This window comes from Simochromis diagramma, unplaced genomic scaffold, assembly GCF_900408965.1.
Source record: "Simochromis diagramma unplaced genomic scaffold, fSimDia1.1 OVJJ01000402.1, whole genome shotgun sequence".
NCBI classification, from domain to species: domain Eukaryota; kingdom Metazoa; phylum Chordata; class Actinopteri; order Cichliformes; family Cichlidae; genus Simochromis; species Simochromis diagramma.
This window is the reverse complement of record NW_024386972.1, coordinates 6,325,222-6,346,146: the sequence shown is the minus strand read 5'-3', so window position 1 is coordinate 6,346,146 and position 20,925 is coordinate 6,325,222. Positions and strand designations below refer to the sequence as shown.

General features: G+C 41.4%; 1 protein-coding gene across 14 annotated transcripts in view; it reads right to left on the bottom strand.

Annotated features, from left to right (window-relative positions):
* Positions 1-13,862, bottom strand: part of LOC120738212 (calcium/calmodulin-dependent protein kinase type II subunit gamma) — a 39,857-nt gene extending 25,995 nt beyond the window's left edge. For 6 of the 14 annotated variants that reach the window (XM_040039384.1, XM_040039390.1, XM_040039385.1 and 3 more), the window contains exons 1-4: positions 13,623-13,862; positions 11,487-11,581; positions 3,515-3,574; positions 200-254 (exon numbers count right to left, since the gene is read on the bottom strand). In XM_040039384.1, coding sequence (XP_039895318.1) covers positions 200-254; positions 3,515-3,574; positions 11,487-11,581; positions 13,623-13,687 — 275 coding nt within the window. In that variant the 5' untranslated portion in view covers positions 13,688-13,862. The remainder of the gene's footprint in view (positions 1-199; positions 255-3,514; positions 3,575-11,486; positions 11,582-13,622) is intronic. The other 8 variants (XM_040039394.1, XM_040039396.1, XM_040039397.1 and 5 more) reach the window with 3 other exon arrangements.
* Positions 13,863-20,925: the final 7,063 nt, after the last annotated feature.

Genomic DNA, 20,925 nt, shown 5'->3' with positions numbered 1-20,925 from the left:
AAGGGAAGGAAGAAGGGTCCGAAGAAAGAGACGGAGAGAGACAGGGAGTCAAATAACAGAGAAGTTGTTAGCATACACAAACAAACCGCAGTCACACGCATGGATAAAATGTCATTGTGTGTGTGTGTGTGTGTGTGTGTGTGTGTGTGTGTGTGTGTGTGTGTGTGTGTGTGCGTGTGCGTGCACAGAAGATACTCACAGGTCAAAGACTAGGTAATGAAAGCCTTCCTCTGAAATGCTGTCATGGAGTCTCACTGCAAGAGAGAGGGTGGGAAATGAGACTGACAGCAGCTAAGTGAAAGACATATATATATATATTAAAAAAAACAAAAAACAAAAAGAACTGTTCTGTTAGGCTGTAAAGCGTCACGTAAACTGAAGAAACAAAAAAAAAACAAAGCTCAAATATAAATATGTGAAGAGAAGAGAGGCAGACATTGAGAAAAATAAATGTCATTTATGATTGTGATGTATTGATTCTCCTTTCTTAACCACAGCAATATGAGCACACCCAATAATTAGGCAATTAGTGAGCACTTAATTCAACCATACTCTCCCTGCAATTACTGCAACTGAGTGATGGTTTCTGGAATGGACTTTGTTTGGGGCAAAATTACTGGTGGTTTAGAATACATCTTTATAATGGACACAGTAGGGTTAGCATGCAGGAGCGACTATAAGCAACTGTAATTGTAGGTTGTGATAGCATTGCTTAAAGCTATGTCTGACCAAAACAGTTACGCCCTATCAAAAGCCCACTTTTATCCAAATTAAGTGATTATTATTTCAGGTCTAACATTACTTCAAACATATTTGGTGATAGAGAAAGGACATAAAAGAGTACATGTATTCAGACAATCTGGGGGAGTCTATGATAGTAGGTGGTGACTAAATAGGAATTATGTGGAGCAATAACAAACCAGGGTATGTGCTAAACCATTAGACTACTTGGACACCTCTAAACAGGGGTATTTTGTCCCAAGCAGAGAGACGTCACTCATGCACCCTTTCCTTCTTTTTACATGTCCACTTACGGCATTTTGTTTTTCTGTTTTGCTGCCTGTTTCAGGTACACAACATCCTCATTCTTAACAAGAAAGCACAAAACAAGACCCAACGTAAACCTCTAAAATAATTAATTGCAAACAAAGACCTACAAAGACCAGAACCAGTCTAGGAAATGTTATTTTTTGTGTTTCCTGATTGCTGAACTATCCAAACCCCTGGTCTGAAACAGAAGTAGCGAACGCACTAATGAGTTCATTCTGCGGTTATGCAGTAACCACCGCGGCTCTCAGCTTGTCAACTTAACTAAACAGCAGCAGAATGACGAAGCAGGATCCAGGCTGCACAATCCACGAGTTACAGGATGGGCCTGAGACACAGCTTAGGTTTAGTGTCAAGAAAGAAACTTATTGTTATGTAAAGCGAATATCAGTTGTATAATAAGATGAAGTAGGATGGCCCCTGCAGCAAGAAACAAGAGCGACTGTTCTTTACTCCTCCTCCCATCTTCTCGCTCTCCCTCCATCTGTCTCCTACTCCTGCTTTCGTCTCTCCATCTGTCTCATTTTCGTGCCCTCTTTTGTCTAAAGTTTGAACATATACGATGCCAAAATATCCCAAAAAAGGGGAAAGGACATGAGAGCGAAATGTATATAGAAAGGGAAAGAACAGGAAAAGTAGGTGAGGGACAAATGAGTGCCCGGGGGGGGGGGCTTTTCAGAAAACTAGGACATGAGGAAACATGAGGACATGAGCAGTGCAGTGAGAAAGATGTCATTGATTTTGTCATTTTCCCCTTTGTGCCCTTTACCAATCTCTCCTGAACATCTCTATGAGATGTATAATTCATGTCACTGCGATACGAGTTTCCATCAGAAAGGTAAATAAAATAACTAAATAAATATCACTATGTAAAGAAGGCAGAGAGCACTGCTCACAAGTCAGCTATGATGATCTTAATTTTTCCACACACCCACACACACACACACACACACACACACACACACACACAGCAAGAGTCAGCTTCAAGGCAACCTTCAAGGCATCTTCACACATGCAACATAGGTCTAAACCTTTCTAGATGGTCCTTAACCTTCTAGCACCCAAGCACAAACTCCGTGTGATGTCGGATTGAGCTGAAGTGTGAATATCGCAGTTAATAATCTGGTGCATTCATCGTTAGCGAGTGGGCGTCACACGTGCTGCCTCCTGTATGTTCTATCTATGCAGCTCCCTCGCCTATGAGTATTTCCAGTAGTGCGAAAGTGTTTGAAGCAGCCTATTTCCTGCTGTGTGCTACATACAAGGCAAAAAAAGAAAGGACTGTGGAAAATATCCTGACCTGATTTTCCCAAAAACTGACCAAAGTTCACGCACAACTGATTCTGTGACCTCTTATTCTGAATGGCACTGCTCATATCGTTTGTTTTTAAATCAGCGACGGCGATGTCATCAACAAATGTTTCTGTTATCATTTATAATACGCCATAACTTTCATGATTGCTACAAAGGGTAGTTTTTCGCTAGCAGGAAGTGGTGCAAACGAGCCTGATCGGTGTGTCGTTAGTAATCTAACAGCCAAACATTGGTATAGGCAAAAAGTTGTTATCAACCCAACAATTCAACCGCTGCCTACCGCAGAGACATTAGAGGAATGGGTGATGGAGATCTCCAGAGATTATTTCAAAAAATGAACAAAATGAAACCCTGCTGCTGCAAATAAGATACGACAGCAAGGCTCCAGGAAACGATTAATCTTGTGATTTGATCATCACAAGCACAAGCTGGAAAATAAATACATTAACTCAATTCATGTATTTATTTTACCACTCAGTGCGTTCTTTGTGATTCTGTTTATTTCTAATGTGACAGCGGCACGTACAGTTACACATTACAGCGTGTTCAAAGAGTCTGTCCTATAGATTAGTAATGGAGATGGTCACCAGATTAAAATTAAAGGGATTTTATTGATTTACAGGTATTACTGGTGGGAAAAGAGGCCTACGGTCAAACCTTCAAGATCAGTATCTCCAGTTTCCTTGAATTGCTTCATATCTGTTCAGATAAGATCAATCCTGGATGTAATTAGCATGCTGACTCTCAAATGATCCATCATCGTATAGTTGACGTGTCTGAGTTAAACATTATGCCAGTGTTACTGGAGTGTTTATTCTGTTTTCTATAAACAGATTATGAAGACTTTAAGTGCATTAATTAAATATTCCAGAAATCCTAGCAGAACCACAGTATGTGGTATGTGTAACACGCCAAATGATCTATTACATAAGAGTCACCCACTTGCAGCTCTGCTTTGAAATACCACAATAATATTATAACAAAAATATCTTAATTCAAGGTCAAATCACTCGCTTTTCTTTCCTCTTATTTCTTTGTATTTTAACAACCATTTCTATTTACAAAGACATCTTAAGCCTCACAAACAATATTTCTGAAATTCTCTGCTGCAGATAACGACTACAAGGATTGCATTAATTGGTCAGATACTCACCAATGTTGGGGTGTTTCAGGAGACGGCAGATACGAGCCTCTCTCTCAAGCTTCTGATGATCTGTGTAGACAAAACAAAAAAGGTTTATTCAAATTCAGCCACAGTAATAAAGTATTTAATAACATAATATAATTTCCACTTGAGGAACTTTAGCCAAACATATGTTCAGCTGTACAAGATGGATAAAAATAACTAAACACCTATTAAGTGAGCTGAACATTAGCGTTGAGATGGGATTTACTGGAGGTTAGCAGCTGATGATCATCTAGTCTGCCACATTAATTTTGCACTTCCTCCATGTTCCAAAAAGTGATGTGAAATATTATTAACATTTCAGATGTTTTATGATTAAGGGAGGTAAAAGAACTGGCTCTGGTAAAATAACAGACAATATATTATCATAAATAGCTATTTAAAGATCCTGACATAAAAAGCTAGAGCCAGTATTTGTGACAATGAGCCGATCTGTTTAAGTCAGCTATGCTATTCTGGGTTTACTGTCCCAGTGCATCAGTGTACCGTTGCTCACCGATGCACTGTCGAATCTGATATTGCTTTATACATAAAATAATAATTTCCTATACCTTGCTCATAGTGATTATTAGAGCTTTAATTTAATTGGTGCATATGTAACTAATTCTATATTGCTTAAGTATACATATCAGTAAAAGAGTTAATCCCTAAAACAGTTATGTAAATCTTCATAATTCAGTTATTTTTAGAAATACATACAGGAAAGGTAAGGGGAGTCTAAGCCATGTGACATGCAATGCTTCCTTGGTGGAAATGAATGGGGGACAATGTGGTTTTATGGTGTGGGCCTTCACCTGCTAGGTGCTACATTATTGTTCCAAACATTTGGTACAATAATGTTTGGTTTTTACACACTGTGGTGTTGCCAACAATATACCCATTAATGTCCTGCAGTTAGAAGAGAAGGGCCACCTTTTACAAAGCCCCAAGTATAGCACACACCTTCATTATTTATGTTCTCTCCATCCCAAATAAAAATTTCAGTGCCTGAGACTAGAGCACAAGAAAACCAAGGCACTCATGTTCCTTTTAAAAACTGAGCTACAGATGTTTAGTATTAAAAAACTACTGAGTCATCGGGCGCTTTCCTGGGGAATTACGATGTATGGCAGCTGTCAGTCATAAAAGTGTCTCTGTATGCAAATATTTAAATGAAGATGTGTTTTATGTGCAGAAAGAATAAAGTAAGCCAACACTCATAAGCAGTAGCAATACAGTCATTTGCATGTAGAGACGGTCTCCATCTCTGAAATCTAACAATATGAATTAAAACTGAGCTCCAGTGCTAGCATTTCTGCACATGTGGTTTTAAAAAACACACACAATCAAACGAAGAAGTCTGTCTGTAGCAACAGGTGCAGCGGTTTGCATGCATGTGTGAGTGTATGTGCTACAGGGTTTAGTGTGAAGCTCAGTTATGGACAGTGCAGTATTTGCACTTTAGACAAAGATTACACACCCGCCTCATCTCCAAACCAACATCCTTGTTTGAGGATTTGTCCAAGTCATGTAGCAACGTGCGTTTACACGAGTGCGTTTGTGCACGGTTTGCAGGTCTAAACCACACGATACTTTTAAACTACTCCATCTAATTACCATGGGAAGAGGCCATGCAACTGCTGAGGTCAGAGGTCACATGGGGTAACTGTAATGAAGAATGACTCAGTGTGTGTGCTTTATCACTGTGGTGAAGCCAACTCAACTCCACAGCTCCATGGCGATGACACCACAGAGACACAGACTCAGTAAGATTTGCATTCATTTCCCCAGCGCAGCAACTACCTCAGATAAAATTCACATGCTGTTGCTGAGTAATCAACTATCACCTTACCCAGCTGTTCTTCTATACTGCAGTATAGCGTTCACAGGCATTACAGCATGTTACTATAAAAGGCAACGTTATTGTTCTGCAGTTTTCCAGATGGTCTCTGGCTGGCATTTCTACCAACGCTGACAGACAAATTATATTTACAAACATGTTATAAACGCATTATAAATGGTTGCCTGAAAAGCAATTAGAACAAAAACTTTATGAACATGCACCATATGACCCTTGGCTTTTGAGTCAAGATACATCATACGTAAGATTTAAGAGGTTTGTTTTGTTTGTTTTTTTAAATAAAAAAAATGGAGATTTAAAAAAAAAAAACAAACAACCCAAAACAACAATGATGGGCATTATCTAGTATGACTTTTGGTTTCTGGAGCTGCAGCCAACACAGAGGCAGAAGAAATACTCCAAACCAGGAAAAAAGTGAAAGGTAACCAGAATTGTTAACTTAGCTCGTCCTCAAGTTCAACAAAAACCTTCCTGAGTAATACACCAATACTGCAAAGGCTTCTCTCTCAAACCTGCTGGACAGGAGGTGTAAATTTGCAGAAAAATGTGAAATCTTCCGTTTCTATCTGCTTGTTTGAACAGTATATTATGCTACCCGTTCTGTTCCATTTTAACATGACACATCTTTTCAGATTGTTGTAAACTTGGCTCTAGGAAGACAGCATTTTTAATCCACCTATGCATATTTCGTTAATTGAGGTTTTTATAGAAAGATATTTGCTGCTGTAGATATTACTGTTGCTGCTCTAGAAACTCAGTTTAGTTACTTATGAATATAAACATATCCTATTATATTTAAAGCCAAAGCTAGCCAATAATTTAATATACAAGATGACTAGAAAACCCCCAACCACCTCGGTGCTCTAACCCAAGCACCTACGCTCTCCATAAACCTGGGAAAAATTTTGAATTTAAGTGTACAATTTATGTTTGTTTATTGTACTTAATATCGTCATAATGAAAAGCTGCAGACATCACATCGTGAAAGCCTACTTTCTTTGCTGTATTCAGCTCTATTTTTTTAACTTGCTGAAGATTTGTTTGTCCGTCCTCCTGCACCGTGCTACAATCTCTTTTCCACGAACCTCCCTGTTGTCTCGCTACAGGTGTAGATTTCCCTCATCTAAGAGAAAGCGAGTGAATAAGGGAGAGACCTGAACCACCTCCTAATTACACCAGTGACGCAGGACAGAGACAGACAGACAGAGAAGGAGGGAGGATTATATGAAACGTCCATTTGCTAGAAGAGGATCACAGCTCCCCTGTGTGTGTCTGTGTGCATGCGCACGCAAGCTTCTGTGTGTGCGTTTGTGTACAGCCGTCTACCCTGGTGCAGTGTCACTGCAGTGCTCACTAATTCATTCAATCTCCTTATTTGTTGGTGCGAGAGTATGTGGTAGAGGAAGACAGGAAAGAGAGGGCTGGAGGGTAATTACTGGCACTTCCTGCTGCTCTCTAATTGGCCATCTGCTTTGCCATGGGGCGGGCCCACAGCCATCTTACATCAGCTGAGAAGGATGGAGAGGACCTGACACACATACGCACACCCCCCCTCTTTCTGCCACACAAAGCTGACAATCTGACTGAAGGCTTGAGGATCCAGTTCAATCTGTTTCAGGCAAGTTTACATCCAAAATGTTAGGACGGGAAATACTGACAAAATGACGGAAACTGTGTCAGTACTGGTTACAAAACCTTATTTTAGCGGTTCATTATTTCAGATAAGTTTTTACTAGAGGTGGTTCTGTGCTGCTTATTTTTCCTAAACTTGTGGTTTAAGAATGAAAATAACATACGATACAATTAAGATGTAAAACTATTTTTCCTGTTCCTTGAAAAGTATGGCAAAACTTGTCCTATAAAGTAGAAATGTCCTCAAACAAAAAGCACACATCAAGTAAAACACATGTACTATTTCAATAAGAGACACACACGCACAAAAAAAGTAATCATTAAATAAGCCGTGCTACACACACGCAACATGCTGCCCAATATGCTGCTTCTGAGAAATTATTTTAAAGCCACTATCAAAAAGAACGAGAAGGGAGACATAACATTGATTCGAATGTCACTGGGATATATATAAAATAGTTCCCCCAACAAAAGGTTTAAAAAGCTTTTGTCTGATAATACTTACCTACTATGCATGTGAAGTTTTACCTCCATTTCTAATAAGCATGTTATTGTATGATAATAATTAGAAACGTCTGCCACCACACAGCTGAAACAGTCTCGAACCTCTACTGTGTGCACGTGTCAACGCAACATGATTGGCTAATTTTCCCCCCAATATGACCATTTACTTCCTCCTTAAGTAAAAGCATAAAAGGTGCTCAAGGGAGTCTGAACTGTCATTTAATTTCCCTACGTCATTCAGTCAGAAAACATCGCTAATATGCAATCACCAGCCACTTTATTAGTTACACCTTGCTAGTACTGGGTCGGACCTCCTTTTGCTTTCAGAACTGCTTTAATTCTTTGTGGCATAGGCTTAACAAGGCCCTGGAAACATGCCTCAGACATTTTGTTCCATATTGACACAACACCTGTTGCACTACATCAAATAGGTGCTCTATCGGATTGAGATAAGATGACTGTGGAGACCTTTCGAATATAGTGAACTCATTGTTTAAAAACAAAAATGTAAAAAAAAACCCACATGATTTGAGCCTTGTGACATGGTGTACTTTCCTGCTTGGAGGCAGCCATCAGAAGATTGGCACACTGAGGTCATAAAAGGTAGGACGCTGTCAGCAGCAAGACTTAGAGAGGCTGTGGTGTTTAGACCAACCATTTAAAATGGTTTAGTACTAAGGGCCCCTAAGTGTAAGAATAGCCCCCTAAACCATTACACCAGCAGCCTAAACCGCTGTTATAAGGTAGGAAGGATCCATGCTTTCATGTCATTTACATCAAACTCTAACCCTACCAGCTGAATGTTGCAGCAGACTCAGACCAGCGAACACTTCTCTAATCTTCTTTTGCCCAATTTTAGAGAGCCAGTGTTAATTGTAGACTCAGTTTCCTGTTCTTAGCTGATATGGAGGGCACTCAGTATGTTCTTCTGCTGCTGTAACTGCTTTAAGCTTCCATGTGTTGTGCATTTAGAGATGCTCTTCTGCATACCATGGTTATAACAACTGTTTATTTGACTTTATGCGTCTTTCTATCAGCTTGATGCAATCTGGCTATGCTCCTCTGACCTGTGGCATTTTCACACCAGTCTCTGTAAACCCTAGAGATGGTTTTCTGGGAAAATCCCAGTAGATTTCTGAAATGCTCAGACCAGCCTATCTGGAACCACAACAATGCTATGTTCAAACTCCCTTGAATCAGCTTTCTTCCTCATTCTTATGCTCACTTGCAGCAGGTTGTCTACATGTCTAAATGTGTTGGTTTGCTGCCATGTGATTGGCTGATAAGAGATTTGTGCCAATAACTGGTTTAACAGGTATACATATCGTTCTCTAGGCAATTTCAGTGATTTAATACCTTTCATATTTAAATAAATTTACAGATTGATGAATTTTTTTAATATATATTTATGCATCATTTACTTGAAAACCATTTTTCTGCTCAATTTCTGTAAAAAATAAAATAAAATAAAATAAAAAGAAGAGAAAACTCATGGAACAAAGAGACTTTATGAAAAGTAATTCAGAGTTCTAAGCCTCCTTCAGAGAGAAAACAGATGAATCTCACTGGTTTTCTGTTAACAACAACAGTAACAAGTGACTCTGGCAACAGGAGATGAGCCATGAACCAGCAATGAAATTGCTGAGCAATAAGTGCAATTTGTAAAATAGAGCAAGAGAAATCATTTCACTGGAACAATAATATCGCCCCAGGCCACTAACTGTAGGAGGAGAAGAAAAAATATTAAAGTAGTATTAAAGCAGACCATTTGTGTCTCTCTCTCAGACACTCAGACACACACACACACACACACACACACACAGTGTTGCTGCAGACAATGCAGCAGCCATCAACCTTCCAGTCACTCCAATCAACAAAATAAAACAGAGCATTCATACTGCGCAGATAGACTCATGCTACGCCAGTGCAGATTTAATACTTTGCATCACTTTGTTACATTTTTCACAATTTATCTCACAGTCTGTCATTTTAATTAATTACACGCACAAATCTTTGGCAGCCAAACAAACCCCTACCCCACTTAGCTAAAGCTGCCAAAATGAAAACCTCCATTTCTTTACAGTGAGAAGCAGGTGGGTGTCACTGCCTACTGCGCATGCTGCTGCCCACTTGCATCCATCCCAAAGGGCCTGTGGACAAAACTATACCACAGCCAACTCCCTACATTTATCTATTCCCCCCGCCAACATCACCCACTTCCTTCCTTCCTTCCTGTTTTTTGGTTTCCTTCCTTCCTTCCTTCCTTCCTTGTCTCCCCCCCCCCTCCCCCTCAGATTACTGCAGTGTTTATCAGAGCTTTGGGAGACTTACCCACCAGGCCATGCAAGAGGTCAGACTTGCCCTATTGGGCTTTTATAAAAAAAAAAAAAAAAAAAAAAAAAAAAAAAAAAAAAAAAAAAAGGACAGACAAAAAAAAGAAGCCCCACCCAAATCCTACTGGGCAAGATGCCTGCTCACGCACTGGCCTCCTGGTGTGGACGTTGTTGTGTTTGTGTGTAGGTGCATCTTGCGTCAGCAAGTCAAGACAGCCTACTGCAATACTTCTATTAGCACCAAATTCTCTAATTCATTCCTTTGTTCAGTCTATTGCATCTCCTCCTCAGTCTCATTTTATCTCCCTCCCCTGGTGTGGAGTGTCACCAAGTTTCTTGCAAGACTACACTGTTGAAAATCTCCTCCTCCTCTCCTGGCCAGCTTTCTTCTCCCCTGGCAAAAACACACATACGCACAGACCTACATTGTACTCCATGCCTCTGCAAAGAGCCAACAGTTTTCTGCTGAGCCTGTACTTTTCCTTGGTGGGACATTAATACTGGTAGCTGCCCTATGTGTACACTTGATGGCAGGGATAGAACAATAACAGCATTACAACACACTCACACAAAACAGACATACTCCATTAGTATAACTCCCGCTCTCTCTCAGTCTCCCTTTTCACACAGACACACAAATGCCATAAGACACAGACAACAACAGGGAGGCGCCTAAGGAATCCGTGGGGTCTTAGTGGTTGATGAGATACATTTAGCGTAAGTGGATTAGCCTCAATACAAACCAATCCCCAATTGCAGCAAGACGAGAGAAAGGCAATGAGAGAAAGGCTAGCTGAGAAAGAAAGAAAGAAAGGCAAAGGTATAACAAAAGAGTACAGGAAAGGAGAACAAAGGAAGCTAGGTGTGTGTGTCAAAACCAGAAAGAAATCTGCAGCACTAATTTGGCCCATACAAAACTGAGAAAACCTGAAGTCAGGGGAGGTCTTGCCATAGTGACATAAGCTCCCGTCATCATTGCAACATTACACGCCACACCATGCATGAGCATGTGGGTGTGAACGTCTGCAGGGAGGCACACAAGTGAAGCAACTAATAAAATTCAGGTGTGGACTGTGCAGCAGCAGCAGCGCCAATCAATTAATTGTACAGCGGCTGTCTGCTCGCACCACAGAGGAGCGATTGAGAGTTATTTAATACCGAGTTTCTAAAGAGCGTTAGAAGATTCTGATAAGAACTCCCCACGGACACAACGACCCAATAAAAGATTTCCTCTGCAACTGGAATCATGGGACTTCTGTTTCTGCACAATTTCCAATAAGCAGGATTTTTCTACACAATATTGGGATATTTTATAACTTCAATATCTGTGGTAAGCCACAGCAGGAGGTGATGAAAAAACAAATCAGTGACAGAACTGCTTTTCAACAACACTGAATTTATGGGATTTATACAACGATAAGGTGAAGTACCTTGATTTGTTAAGCATTAGTGCACTGGATTAGCCACAAGCATGAATTTAAACCTGTTATTTCAACTACAAACTGCTTCTGAATATGGTTTTCCGTGGCATCAGTGCGTACAAAGAAAATAAGCTATACTGCTCAATATTTATCACAAACAAAGCAAACGCACATCGGTGTCTGTGTCAGTGAGTGTGGTGTTAGCATACCTCTTGCAGACAGCTTCTTAGTGTTGATGATTTTTGCAGCATATTCCTGTCCTGATGATTTCTTTACACACCTACGCACCACTGAAAAAGCTCCCCTAAGAAGAAAGAACATAAACAACCAAAAATCAGTTCCATTTCAGACACTGCCTCTCTGGCACACACGCACACACACACAAAGTGTGACATTTGAAGCTGCATCTACATGTGGCAGTGGTTTGTTGTGAATACTAACAATCTCACCCTTTCCCCCCCTTCTCTGCCCGTCTCTCTGTCTCAGACTCAGTTTTTTTTTTATTTTACAGCCATCATATACTACATCACTATAACAGGGGCAGTCAACCTGAAAAGGTGAGACAATCAAGCAAACCAGCAGTCATAACAAGCTTCTCAAGCAGCTATGAATATGAACGACCGAGTACTTTCTCTAATCTCTGATATGCACACAACACAATGCAACCTACTCCCCCCAAGAGGAAATTCAATTTGCAACAGGCAGTACAGAGACTGGGCTGCGTTTCACACAACAATCGTCAACATTTAATACATTCACACTCACAAATGCACGCAAACATAAAAGGAAGTGCACACTACAAGACGCCTGCCACTCTGAGGAGTTTCATATTGACCTAGATGAATGCTCGCACAGTGGCTCTGGTGATTCTATGAGTCTGAGCAGTTACACAAGATGTAATTACACGTGGTTTTCATAGCATCTGGACAACCTGCAGTTTCGGGCCCTTGAGAGTTTCCCTAAAAGAGAAGAAGGGCTCCTTTTTTTGCTTTGTTTTTTTCTAATGCGATGGATGATATATGGAGGGCTGCTCCTTTCTGCTGCACACTGCTCCCGGTCTCGATGATTCACCAGTAAATGAGAAGCGACAGGTGACACAAGTACAAGTCCGTGACTTGACATTAATAAGCTATGACGGAGCAAAATTCATTATCAAACAGGTGCAGAAAGAGAAGCCAGGGTAAGTGGTCGGTCTGGAGGAAGATCAGGGGCAGTGGAGGGAAGATCTGTAGATGTGTGCGTGTGTGCCAGTGGACTGGCTATGTAATCAGTGCCATCGATTACTGTCAATTACAAAGGACAGAGTGGAAGTGGCAGTTGAAATTAAGGACAGTGTATCTTTATACGGCCAGCGTCGCCCTGCTGTTGATTTGAGGGATAAAAGCCTTAGCCGGCCAAGAACAGCAGATGCTGTCGCTGCTGCTGGAGGGAGCAGAGGAGGTAGCAGTCTGATTTTTCTGCCGTCATCAAAATACCGAGAAAACACGTCATGCCTCTTACACAGTAAAAGCCAAATTGCCCTTGTAACCACCCAGAAATCACAGATCGGCTCTCTTACGGAGCCTTAACAGCGATTCATTTATTGATAACATGATGCAGGGGACAGCTGGTGCGCGGAGCTTATAGGTATTACAGTGCAAACATAAAAGCGGCAGAGCTTGGACCGAATAACTTCCTTATGAACTGATCCAGGGGTACGTAGCGTTACTCAACACAGTAACACAAATCATCTGCAGCTGCTTGGAGAAGAAGAAGAAAAAAAGAAAAAAGGGAGGGGGGGGTCGGCCTAGTTAGCTAGCGACCACAGCCTTAGGTCGAGCCCGCACAGAGCTGCCAGCCCCGTGGGCTGGTGAAATGTCACAGGGCTACGTCTCCGGCGTCTCTCGGGGCCCGGCTGACGGGTCAAGCAGACCAGAGAACACCGGCTACCAGACGCGGAAAGGCCAGCAGCTGCTCATACACCAACATCTGCGCCTTCTGCTCATCCCTACCAGCGATTAAAAGACGCAACGCTAGTCGGCTAACTCGGCCAGTTTATCAATATCAGCGTGGTAGCTCCCTGGCTAGTAACTGAACGTTAGTGCGCTCTTCCCGTTACTGCCCGAGCAGCTGTTAGCCTATAGCAGCGGTTATTTAGCCTGACTGCACTACGACAATAGCACACGCCTGCTAGCATGCACTGACAGACCACTAAAAGCAGGCAGCAGAATTAAGTCTACAAGCAATTTTGGCTAACTATCACTGCTAGCTGGCTAACCAGAAATAATATGAGGCGAGGTTGCGGGGGTGGGGGGACAAAACGACAAGACAAACACGATGCACACTATAACGTTGAGGCTGCTTACTTCCCGAGCTCCTCGTATAGCTGGTACTCATCAGTAAACCGGGTGGAAGTAGCGGTGGTTGCCATGGTTGGAGCCGTGAGAGGGGAGCCCGAGCCTTGGGGTACGACGGCGGCAGCTGCGGCGGCAGGCTCTCGTACGGGGTCCGAGAGGAGGGTAGCCTAGCCTCCAATACTAAAGCACCTTTCTGACAGGCAGGCAAGACTGAAGAGAGGAGAGAGGCGAGCAGAGACGGAAAGGGAGGGGCTGGCTACAAGAGGAGGAGGAGGAGTGATGATGGTGGTGTGTGTGTGTGTGTGTGTGCGTGCGTGCGTGTACGTGTAGTAAAGAGGTGCAATCCTCGCGAGAATAGGCTCGTGCAGCAATGAGAGCTGGGCCTCCAATTCAATGAAGTCACTGAAAAAAGTGGGGAGATGATGGTGAAATGTTCTCTCAGTCATTTAGATTAAATAATTCATCTTTTGTCGGGCAGTGGATCTCACAATGAGATGCCGCTAAAGTGTACAAGAGCCACGTGACGGTCCAGAGAAACAGAGTTGGCATCCAAGATCCGTCTCTTCTCATTTCTTTCAAAATAATATTGCAGGCAACAACCCGGCAGCAGCGTTTTTACTGCACCGGTCGGGATACACCCATCACTGGGTCACACCTCACTGCAGCAGAGTCAGACTGTGACACACACACACATTCATACACACACAAGGTATAAGTTCACACTCAAGGAATCAATATTGATTAATGCAGGTCTTGCTCTCAACACAGGAGGTCGGCCTTCCTGAACAACTGAATTGACTTTGCATTTGAGGGGAGTGCATGTGCATAAGAGAGATAGGGATGGTTAATGGGAACAGTGTGACTGCTGTATCAGGTTTCCACTGACGAGCATCCACAGTGTGAGGGCTGTTGGCTTGGCGGCGCTAAAAGACGGTGTCACAAAGATCCAGAGTGCCTCTCTAAATGTTTAATGTGGCATGAGTGGGAGGCCATCAGAGGACAGGCAAGGTGGGGCTGGAGAGTTACAGTTAGAGGGCCTCTGCATGTGAGCAGTTCAGCTCAGAGAAGGGACAGCAAACAGCACACAGACACAGTCATAAGAAAAAGAGAGCAAAATGGTGATTTCACTTGAAAGTCTTTATGCGTGGTTGTCAGCGTGGGAACGCAAAAGCTGAAAACGCTGAAAAGTTCAAATATTACGAGTGGAGCCAGCTGAATCGGCGATGGAGAGCATGAAAAGGAGGCCGGCATTTCTGTACGAGCGTGTGCATGTTTTTGTGTTATGTGGAAGACAAACGAGCACTGCATTGTAGGCTACTGGCCCTATGCTGCCCTCCTTTTCCTACGTGCTAACCCCGCTGCCTCTCCTCCTCTTCCTCCACCTCCTCAGCCTCCACAAAAGTTATATAATGGTGAACTCCTCAGCCTTTGTTATCTCACACCAACCACACACTACGCCTTGCCCGCTTCATGAGAGACAGAGGAGTGAGGAGAGAGAGAGAGCGAGGAGAAAGTGGGATGATTTCTCATGAAGAAAAGAAACATAATCTGTGATTTTTCATGTTTTATTTTCAGATTGTAACAGTCACGCATATGCACACACTGTGCACTTTATATGCATGTGTTACCTACTGTGACGCAGACACTGGTTGACTGTGACTTCTCTCTTGGTTTTGCAATGAAAATGGTGCATGAAGGTGGCAGCTATTTATGCTGACATCTCTTATTACTCCCATGCCGCCCTGCAGGGAAAAACAAAGCACTCAATGTCTATGAAATTGCACTCAATCTCAAAGGAAATGCTGAATTATCATCATATTATAACATGTTTCACTATACGCATTAAAGGCACTTCAAAGGTTTCCCTTAGTTAATGTATAGCTGCAGAAATGTATTTAGTAGTTCTTTGTTAAAAGCACCAGTTGAGGTTCTGCGGTAGTCAGAGCCAAAATATCATATTTCTGTTTGTAGCAGACTCTCATTGCTAACTGAAGCTGTGTTTATACCCAGAAAAGACTAACTGTGTAATCAAAGCTTGAGTAGCTGCGATACATTTAGGAATGAATTTTCCTCTGTTGTGACTAATGAGGGTGAATATGCCATCTGTTACATCATCACAACTGAGAGGGTGGATGTGGCCAGAAGCTGAGTCATGACACTCCCATTCTCCACTGCTTTTGGAGAAATAATCCGACTGGGGGAAGTGAATGAGTAACACTCTTCCTTCCTTCAGCAGATACTGTAGTGATGCCCGCGAGCAATAAGCTACCGACCCCCAACCGCTCAGCAAATCTGTCGTTGATGGTCGTGGCTGGGCTGTGCAGCGCCTGGGTGTCAGTGTGAGAGGCTGCATGGGCGAAAAGCAGGGTGTTGCTGATGAAACGCCAGTGTGCTCTGTCAGCTCGGACAGGATAAATAAATAATGGTAAGTTTGTGAAGATCACAGCAAAAATCAGGGGCGACATGTACTCGGCTCCTGTTCTTGATGATTACAGAGTTTAGTCATTCTGTGTTTCCTTCATTTCAGGGAGCGCTGCTAGAAATTCAAGCTCTGCTGACTCAGCCTAGGATTACTTCATGTGGACTATTTCACTACCTATTAAAAAATGAGCCATGAGCTGCAGTATCGGTCGGATGTTTACACACACTCATCACAGGCATGAATGTCATGGTAATTTGGGGCTTTTAATGGTTTCTTGGAACTGCTCTTTTTTACAAAATGGAATGATTGTACAGCATACATCTGTAGTGCAAAAGGTTGCATATTTTGCATTTTCTCCACACAGTATCAAACGTATAAATACAGGTTCAGATTTATACATACACTCACTAAGTGGTGCTGACAGTTCTACAGTGTCTTCTAACTTAACAAGGCCAAGGCCTCTTAATTCCTACCACAACTGGTAGTTTCTCTTTGCCAGTATAAAAAGTATTTGTTTGACAGCTCTCTTTGGATTGACCAATACTCAGAATGATGGGGAAATCCAAGGAACTCAGAAGAACTGTAGATTTACACAAGCTGGGAAGGTCTGTTCTAAACAACTGCGGATTCCAACATCAGTTCAGTTATGTACAATTGCGGCTGTACATACAATCGGGGTGGCTGTAGCTCAGGAGGTACAGAAGGTCATCTACTGATCTGCATCTTGGTAGTTGGATCTTGCTGCTCCAGTCTGCATGCCAAATATCCTTTGGCAAGACATTAACCTCAAACTGCTCTCAGATGCATTCATGGGAGTATGAGTGTGTGCAAATGTTAGATAGAACACACTTACGTAGAAAAAAAGCATAGAAAAACCATAGCTTGTACAAATGGGTGAATAAGGCAAGCTGACGTTTTCAGCTTGGAGTGCTCAGGTAGAGTAGAAAAGCGCTATACAAGAAATTTACATTTATGTAAGTAGAAGTGATTTGGATGTACCACCACTTTGCCAGAGATCTGGAAGAAGGCCCAAACTGTTACCCTCAGATAAGAGGAAATTGGCTAGGATGTTCAGGAACCGCCAAGGCTTAAGCCTGCATGAACTGAAAACTGCTTGAAGAACAGCATCACTTTCCACAGTGAAACAAGTCTCATCACCGGGGACTGAGAGATGCCCCTGGTCCAGAATTGACATCTTCAAGCTGATCTGATAAGAAAAAGATTGAGCTATTTGGCCGCAATGACAAGACATATGTTTGGAGGAGTAACGGGGAACCCTTTAAACCTAAGAACACTGCACAAACTGTCAAGCATGGCGGTGGTGGCATCATGCTCTGGGGCTGTTTTGCTGCTAGTGCTACTGATATGTTGCACAAAATGGATGGAATAATAAAGACTTTATTAGACTACCTCTAAATTCTTTAACTTTACCTCAAATCAACAGGTAGACAGTTGGAACAAGGGAACAGTTTTGTGTTCCAACAGGACAATGATCCCAAACACACATGAGACCTGGTTTTTGAATGGATAAAGGAGGCTAACAATGAGCTTCTGAAGTGGACTTCCCAAAGCCCAATTGAAAATTTGTGGACTACACTTAAAATTGGTGTTCATTCCAGGAAACCAGTACATTTAAAGAACTACACCAATTCTGCTGAGACGAGTGGTTGAATTCTACGGTAATTAGAATTATCCCACAAGCTTGTTTATGGCTACCTCTGCTCTGGTTGAGGTGCAACTTGCTAAGGGACATTAACCCAAATATTAGAGTAATGATAGAAAATCCAAAATAGCCATATTATACAGTATTTATACTCCATTTTTTAATCATTTTATTTTCTGCATGGTCAGTATTTTCATTGTTACCTCCCTCACACTTTTATTTAAACATAAATCTGGATTGGTTACAAAAGTTATTCATTTGTAAATGTCGACAAAGTTGATAAGATTAAAGGTGATAAAACAGAAGAAGATACTGGATGTAACCCCATTGTGCAGCCCAAAGATAAATAGACATTGTGACATCACCTGCTGGTTTTGGACTTTGTATTTTGAAGCCTCAATTTTGTGGAGCCAGAAGTGATGAAATCTGGATGAGAGGCAGGAATGCTAAGTCATTGGGTAATGCCTGCAAGCTTTTTTAACAAGCAACATGCACAAACATATGTACATATGTGCTAATTAGTCCCAAGTAACATGCAAGTATACTCACCAGCTTTGTAGATGTTAAGCACCCCACAGCATTCTGTATTACTTGCCAGATAACTCCATTAAAAATGCTCCAAAATATACAAATACCACAAACACTGTGGAGAGGTCCAGTTCACTGACTCTAATTAGCTAAGCTTTTCAAGTGTAACTCAAGGATAACTTATACAAACATTTCCCGCAGTGCAGTTATTATGAAAAGGGAACACTAACCATAGAGGCTCAAACCATTTTTATTCCACTCTGTTAACAGGCTTTTTAAATGCAGTGTATCTGGACATCTTAACATGGGAATCTATGGGAATTAACTCATATTTAGAGCCCTCAAGTGGCCATCGGTGGAAGTGCTGTTTGTGTGTTCGGCATAGCTCCTTAACAGACCATTAGGTTGTTTTCCACTTTAGGGAAAAGGATCTAATGGTCGCTTTGTGTGGCCTGCAACTTCATGTGCATTCCCACGATGGTACACTGTCCTGTAGGACTGTGTGTGTGTGTGTGTGTGTGTACAGATCATCATAGAGTAGTACCTTTAATATTGAGAGAGAAGAGAAAATGGAGACAGCTGAGATAAGCCTGGAGTCTATGTTTTTATAAATGGGGAGCACAAAAGAGAAATGTTTTTAAATCTCTCCTGTGTTAAAGCAGCTGCCGCTACATCAGCAGGCTAATTTGAATAACCTTTGCGTGTCTTCATCGTAGCGGAAACACAGACAAACAATGACCTGAAGGGATATTTAAGTGCTGCGAAAAGGGTTCCTGAGGGAAAAGGTTCCAGGTACTTTAAATGGAAAAATAACTACTGGTTGTCCTAGAAAGTTTATTCTCGTCTTCTGGATGTTGAATTTTTTAGTGCAATGTTTTCGGATGATAGAGAATGCATAAAGACTGTAGGTTGTGAGAGGTGGGCACATTTTATTTTATGGTGGCCAAGCCCATTATTTGGTTATGCTAATGTACATTTAAGCAGAGAGCTAAAAAATTTCAAGTCAACTGCTTTGAGATACAGGGCACTGAAGCAGTGTCCTTCTTACACTGTACTTCCAGTGTAAATTATAGGGGAAGGAAAAGAATAATGCAAAAACACATTGAAAACTTTGATTTTTAATTCCTGCTTTAGTTGGTCTTCCTCAAGCTCTGCTTAGAAACACTGTGGACAAACAAAGAGGGACAGTATTTGATGATTGAGATATCAACTCAGATAAACATTGCACATGTATTTTATATATATATATATATATATATATATATACACACACAGCAGCTCTCGACAGCAAAATACTTGCGACTAGATGAGTAGCCTACAGATTTTGCATTTTAAGATCATCAAAATTTTTTTAATGTTAGACAAAGTTAGTTAAAGTTGAAGTTAGACAAAATGCATTTTTTTTAAATATGATGTCATTCGTGATCAGAGACAAGCTATCCAAACCATCCTGGCTGAACAAAGGAGAGATGGTAGCTGACCAAAAAGAAAACCAAAATAATACTAGCTTAAAACTCCTAATCAGTAATTGTGATTTCAAGTATTTCCTTGGTCTTTAAAAAACAGCCTTTGATAATGATAATTTTTCTCTGGGGGTTCTTGTTTCTTTGGCCTGCATGAAACAACACGGTAAGAACACTTTAGAGTGAAGCAAGATGCACATTTTGTAATCTATCAGAACATTGTATGTAAACGCATCAAACACATTCTTAAAGTGTCAAATGTAAGTGTAAATAAGTCTTTATTTGTTCTCCTTCACACCTTTCTTTGACCACATGACGTCTTCCATCGAGGGCTGGGAAATGTGGTTATGAAAAGAATGTAGGAGGTACATTTTTGACAAGTCAACTGCACCCCGGAGGTTTTGTAAATTAGCAGAAGTTGGCCCCAAAAAGAGGTTCTGTAGGGTCTTGACATCACTATATATAAAATGATCTAAGATGAAAAGTGAACTGAATCAGTTTAGGCTTGTGTTCCACACGCTTTAAAAACCAACAGTGCACAACTTGGACTTTACTTCCATCTTGTGTTCAACAGAGAAAACTGCAGCATGAAGGAGGGGAATAAAAACATCTGTGAAATGCAGCTTTTCACAGCACTGGTGACTTACTGTACACCACACTAGTTAAACACACACGCAAAAGCATGCCTGAGAGAAAGAAAATCCAAAATAAATTCAAGCTTGTGTCCCCAGTTCTTGTTTTTTTCTTTTTACTTTTTTTTAAGTCATTAAAGATGAATGCTGTACAATCAGTCCAGCCATCAATGACGAGTGTACGTAAACATGACCACAACTTTATATTGTTCTAAGCTTTTAAGAACTGCCTAGAAAATAAGCAAACAACAAAACAGCACATTTGCAGCCATAGATCTTAAACAGTCGATGTCATTTATCTACTTATTTTCTGCACTGTCAGTGCATTCTTTGTTCATATGTAAATGTCACAAAGTTGATAAGATTAAAGTTGAAAAAACAGAAGAAGATACTGGATGTAAACCCATTGCAACCCCTCTGTGAGATCACCTGCTGGTTTTGGACTTTGTATTTTGAAGCCTCAGTTTTGTGGAGCCAGAAGTGACGGGATTTAGACGACAGGGTGGCGGCTGATATCAGCTACTGCCTTTTTGTTTGTTTAGTTTCAACTAGTTGTAACTAATAAGTGTCTCGCCAAGTGACACTATAAACTGTATCATTCAAA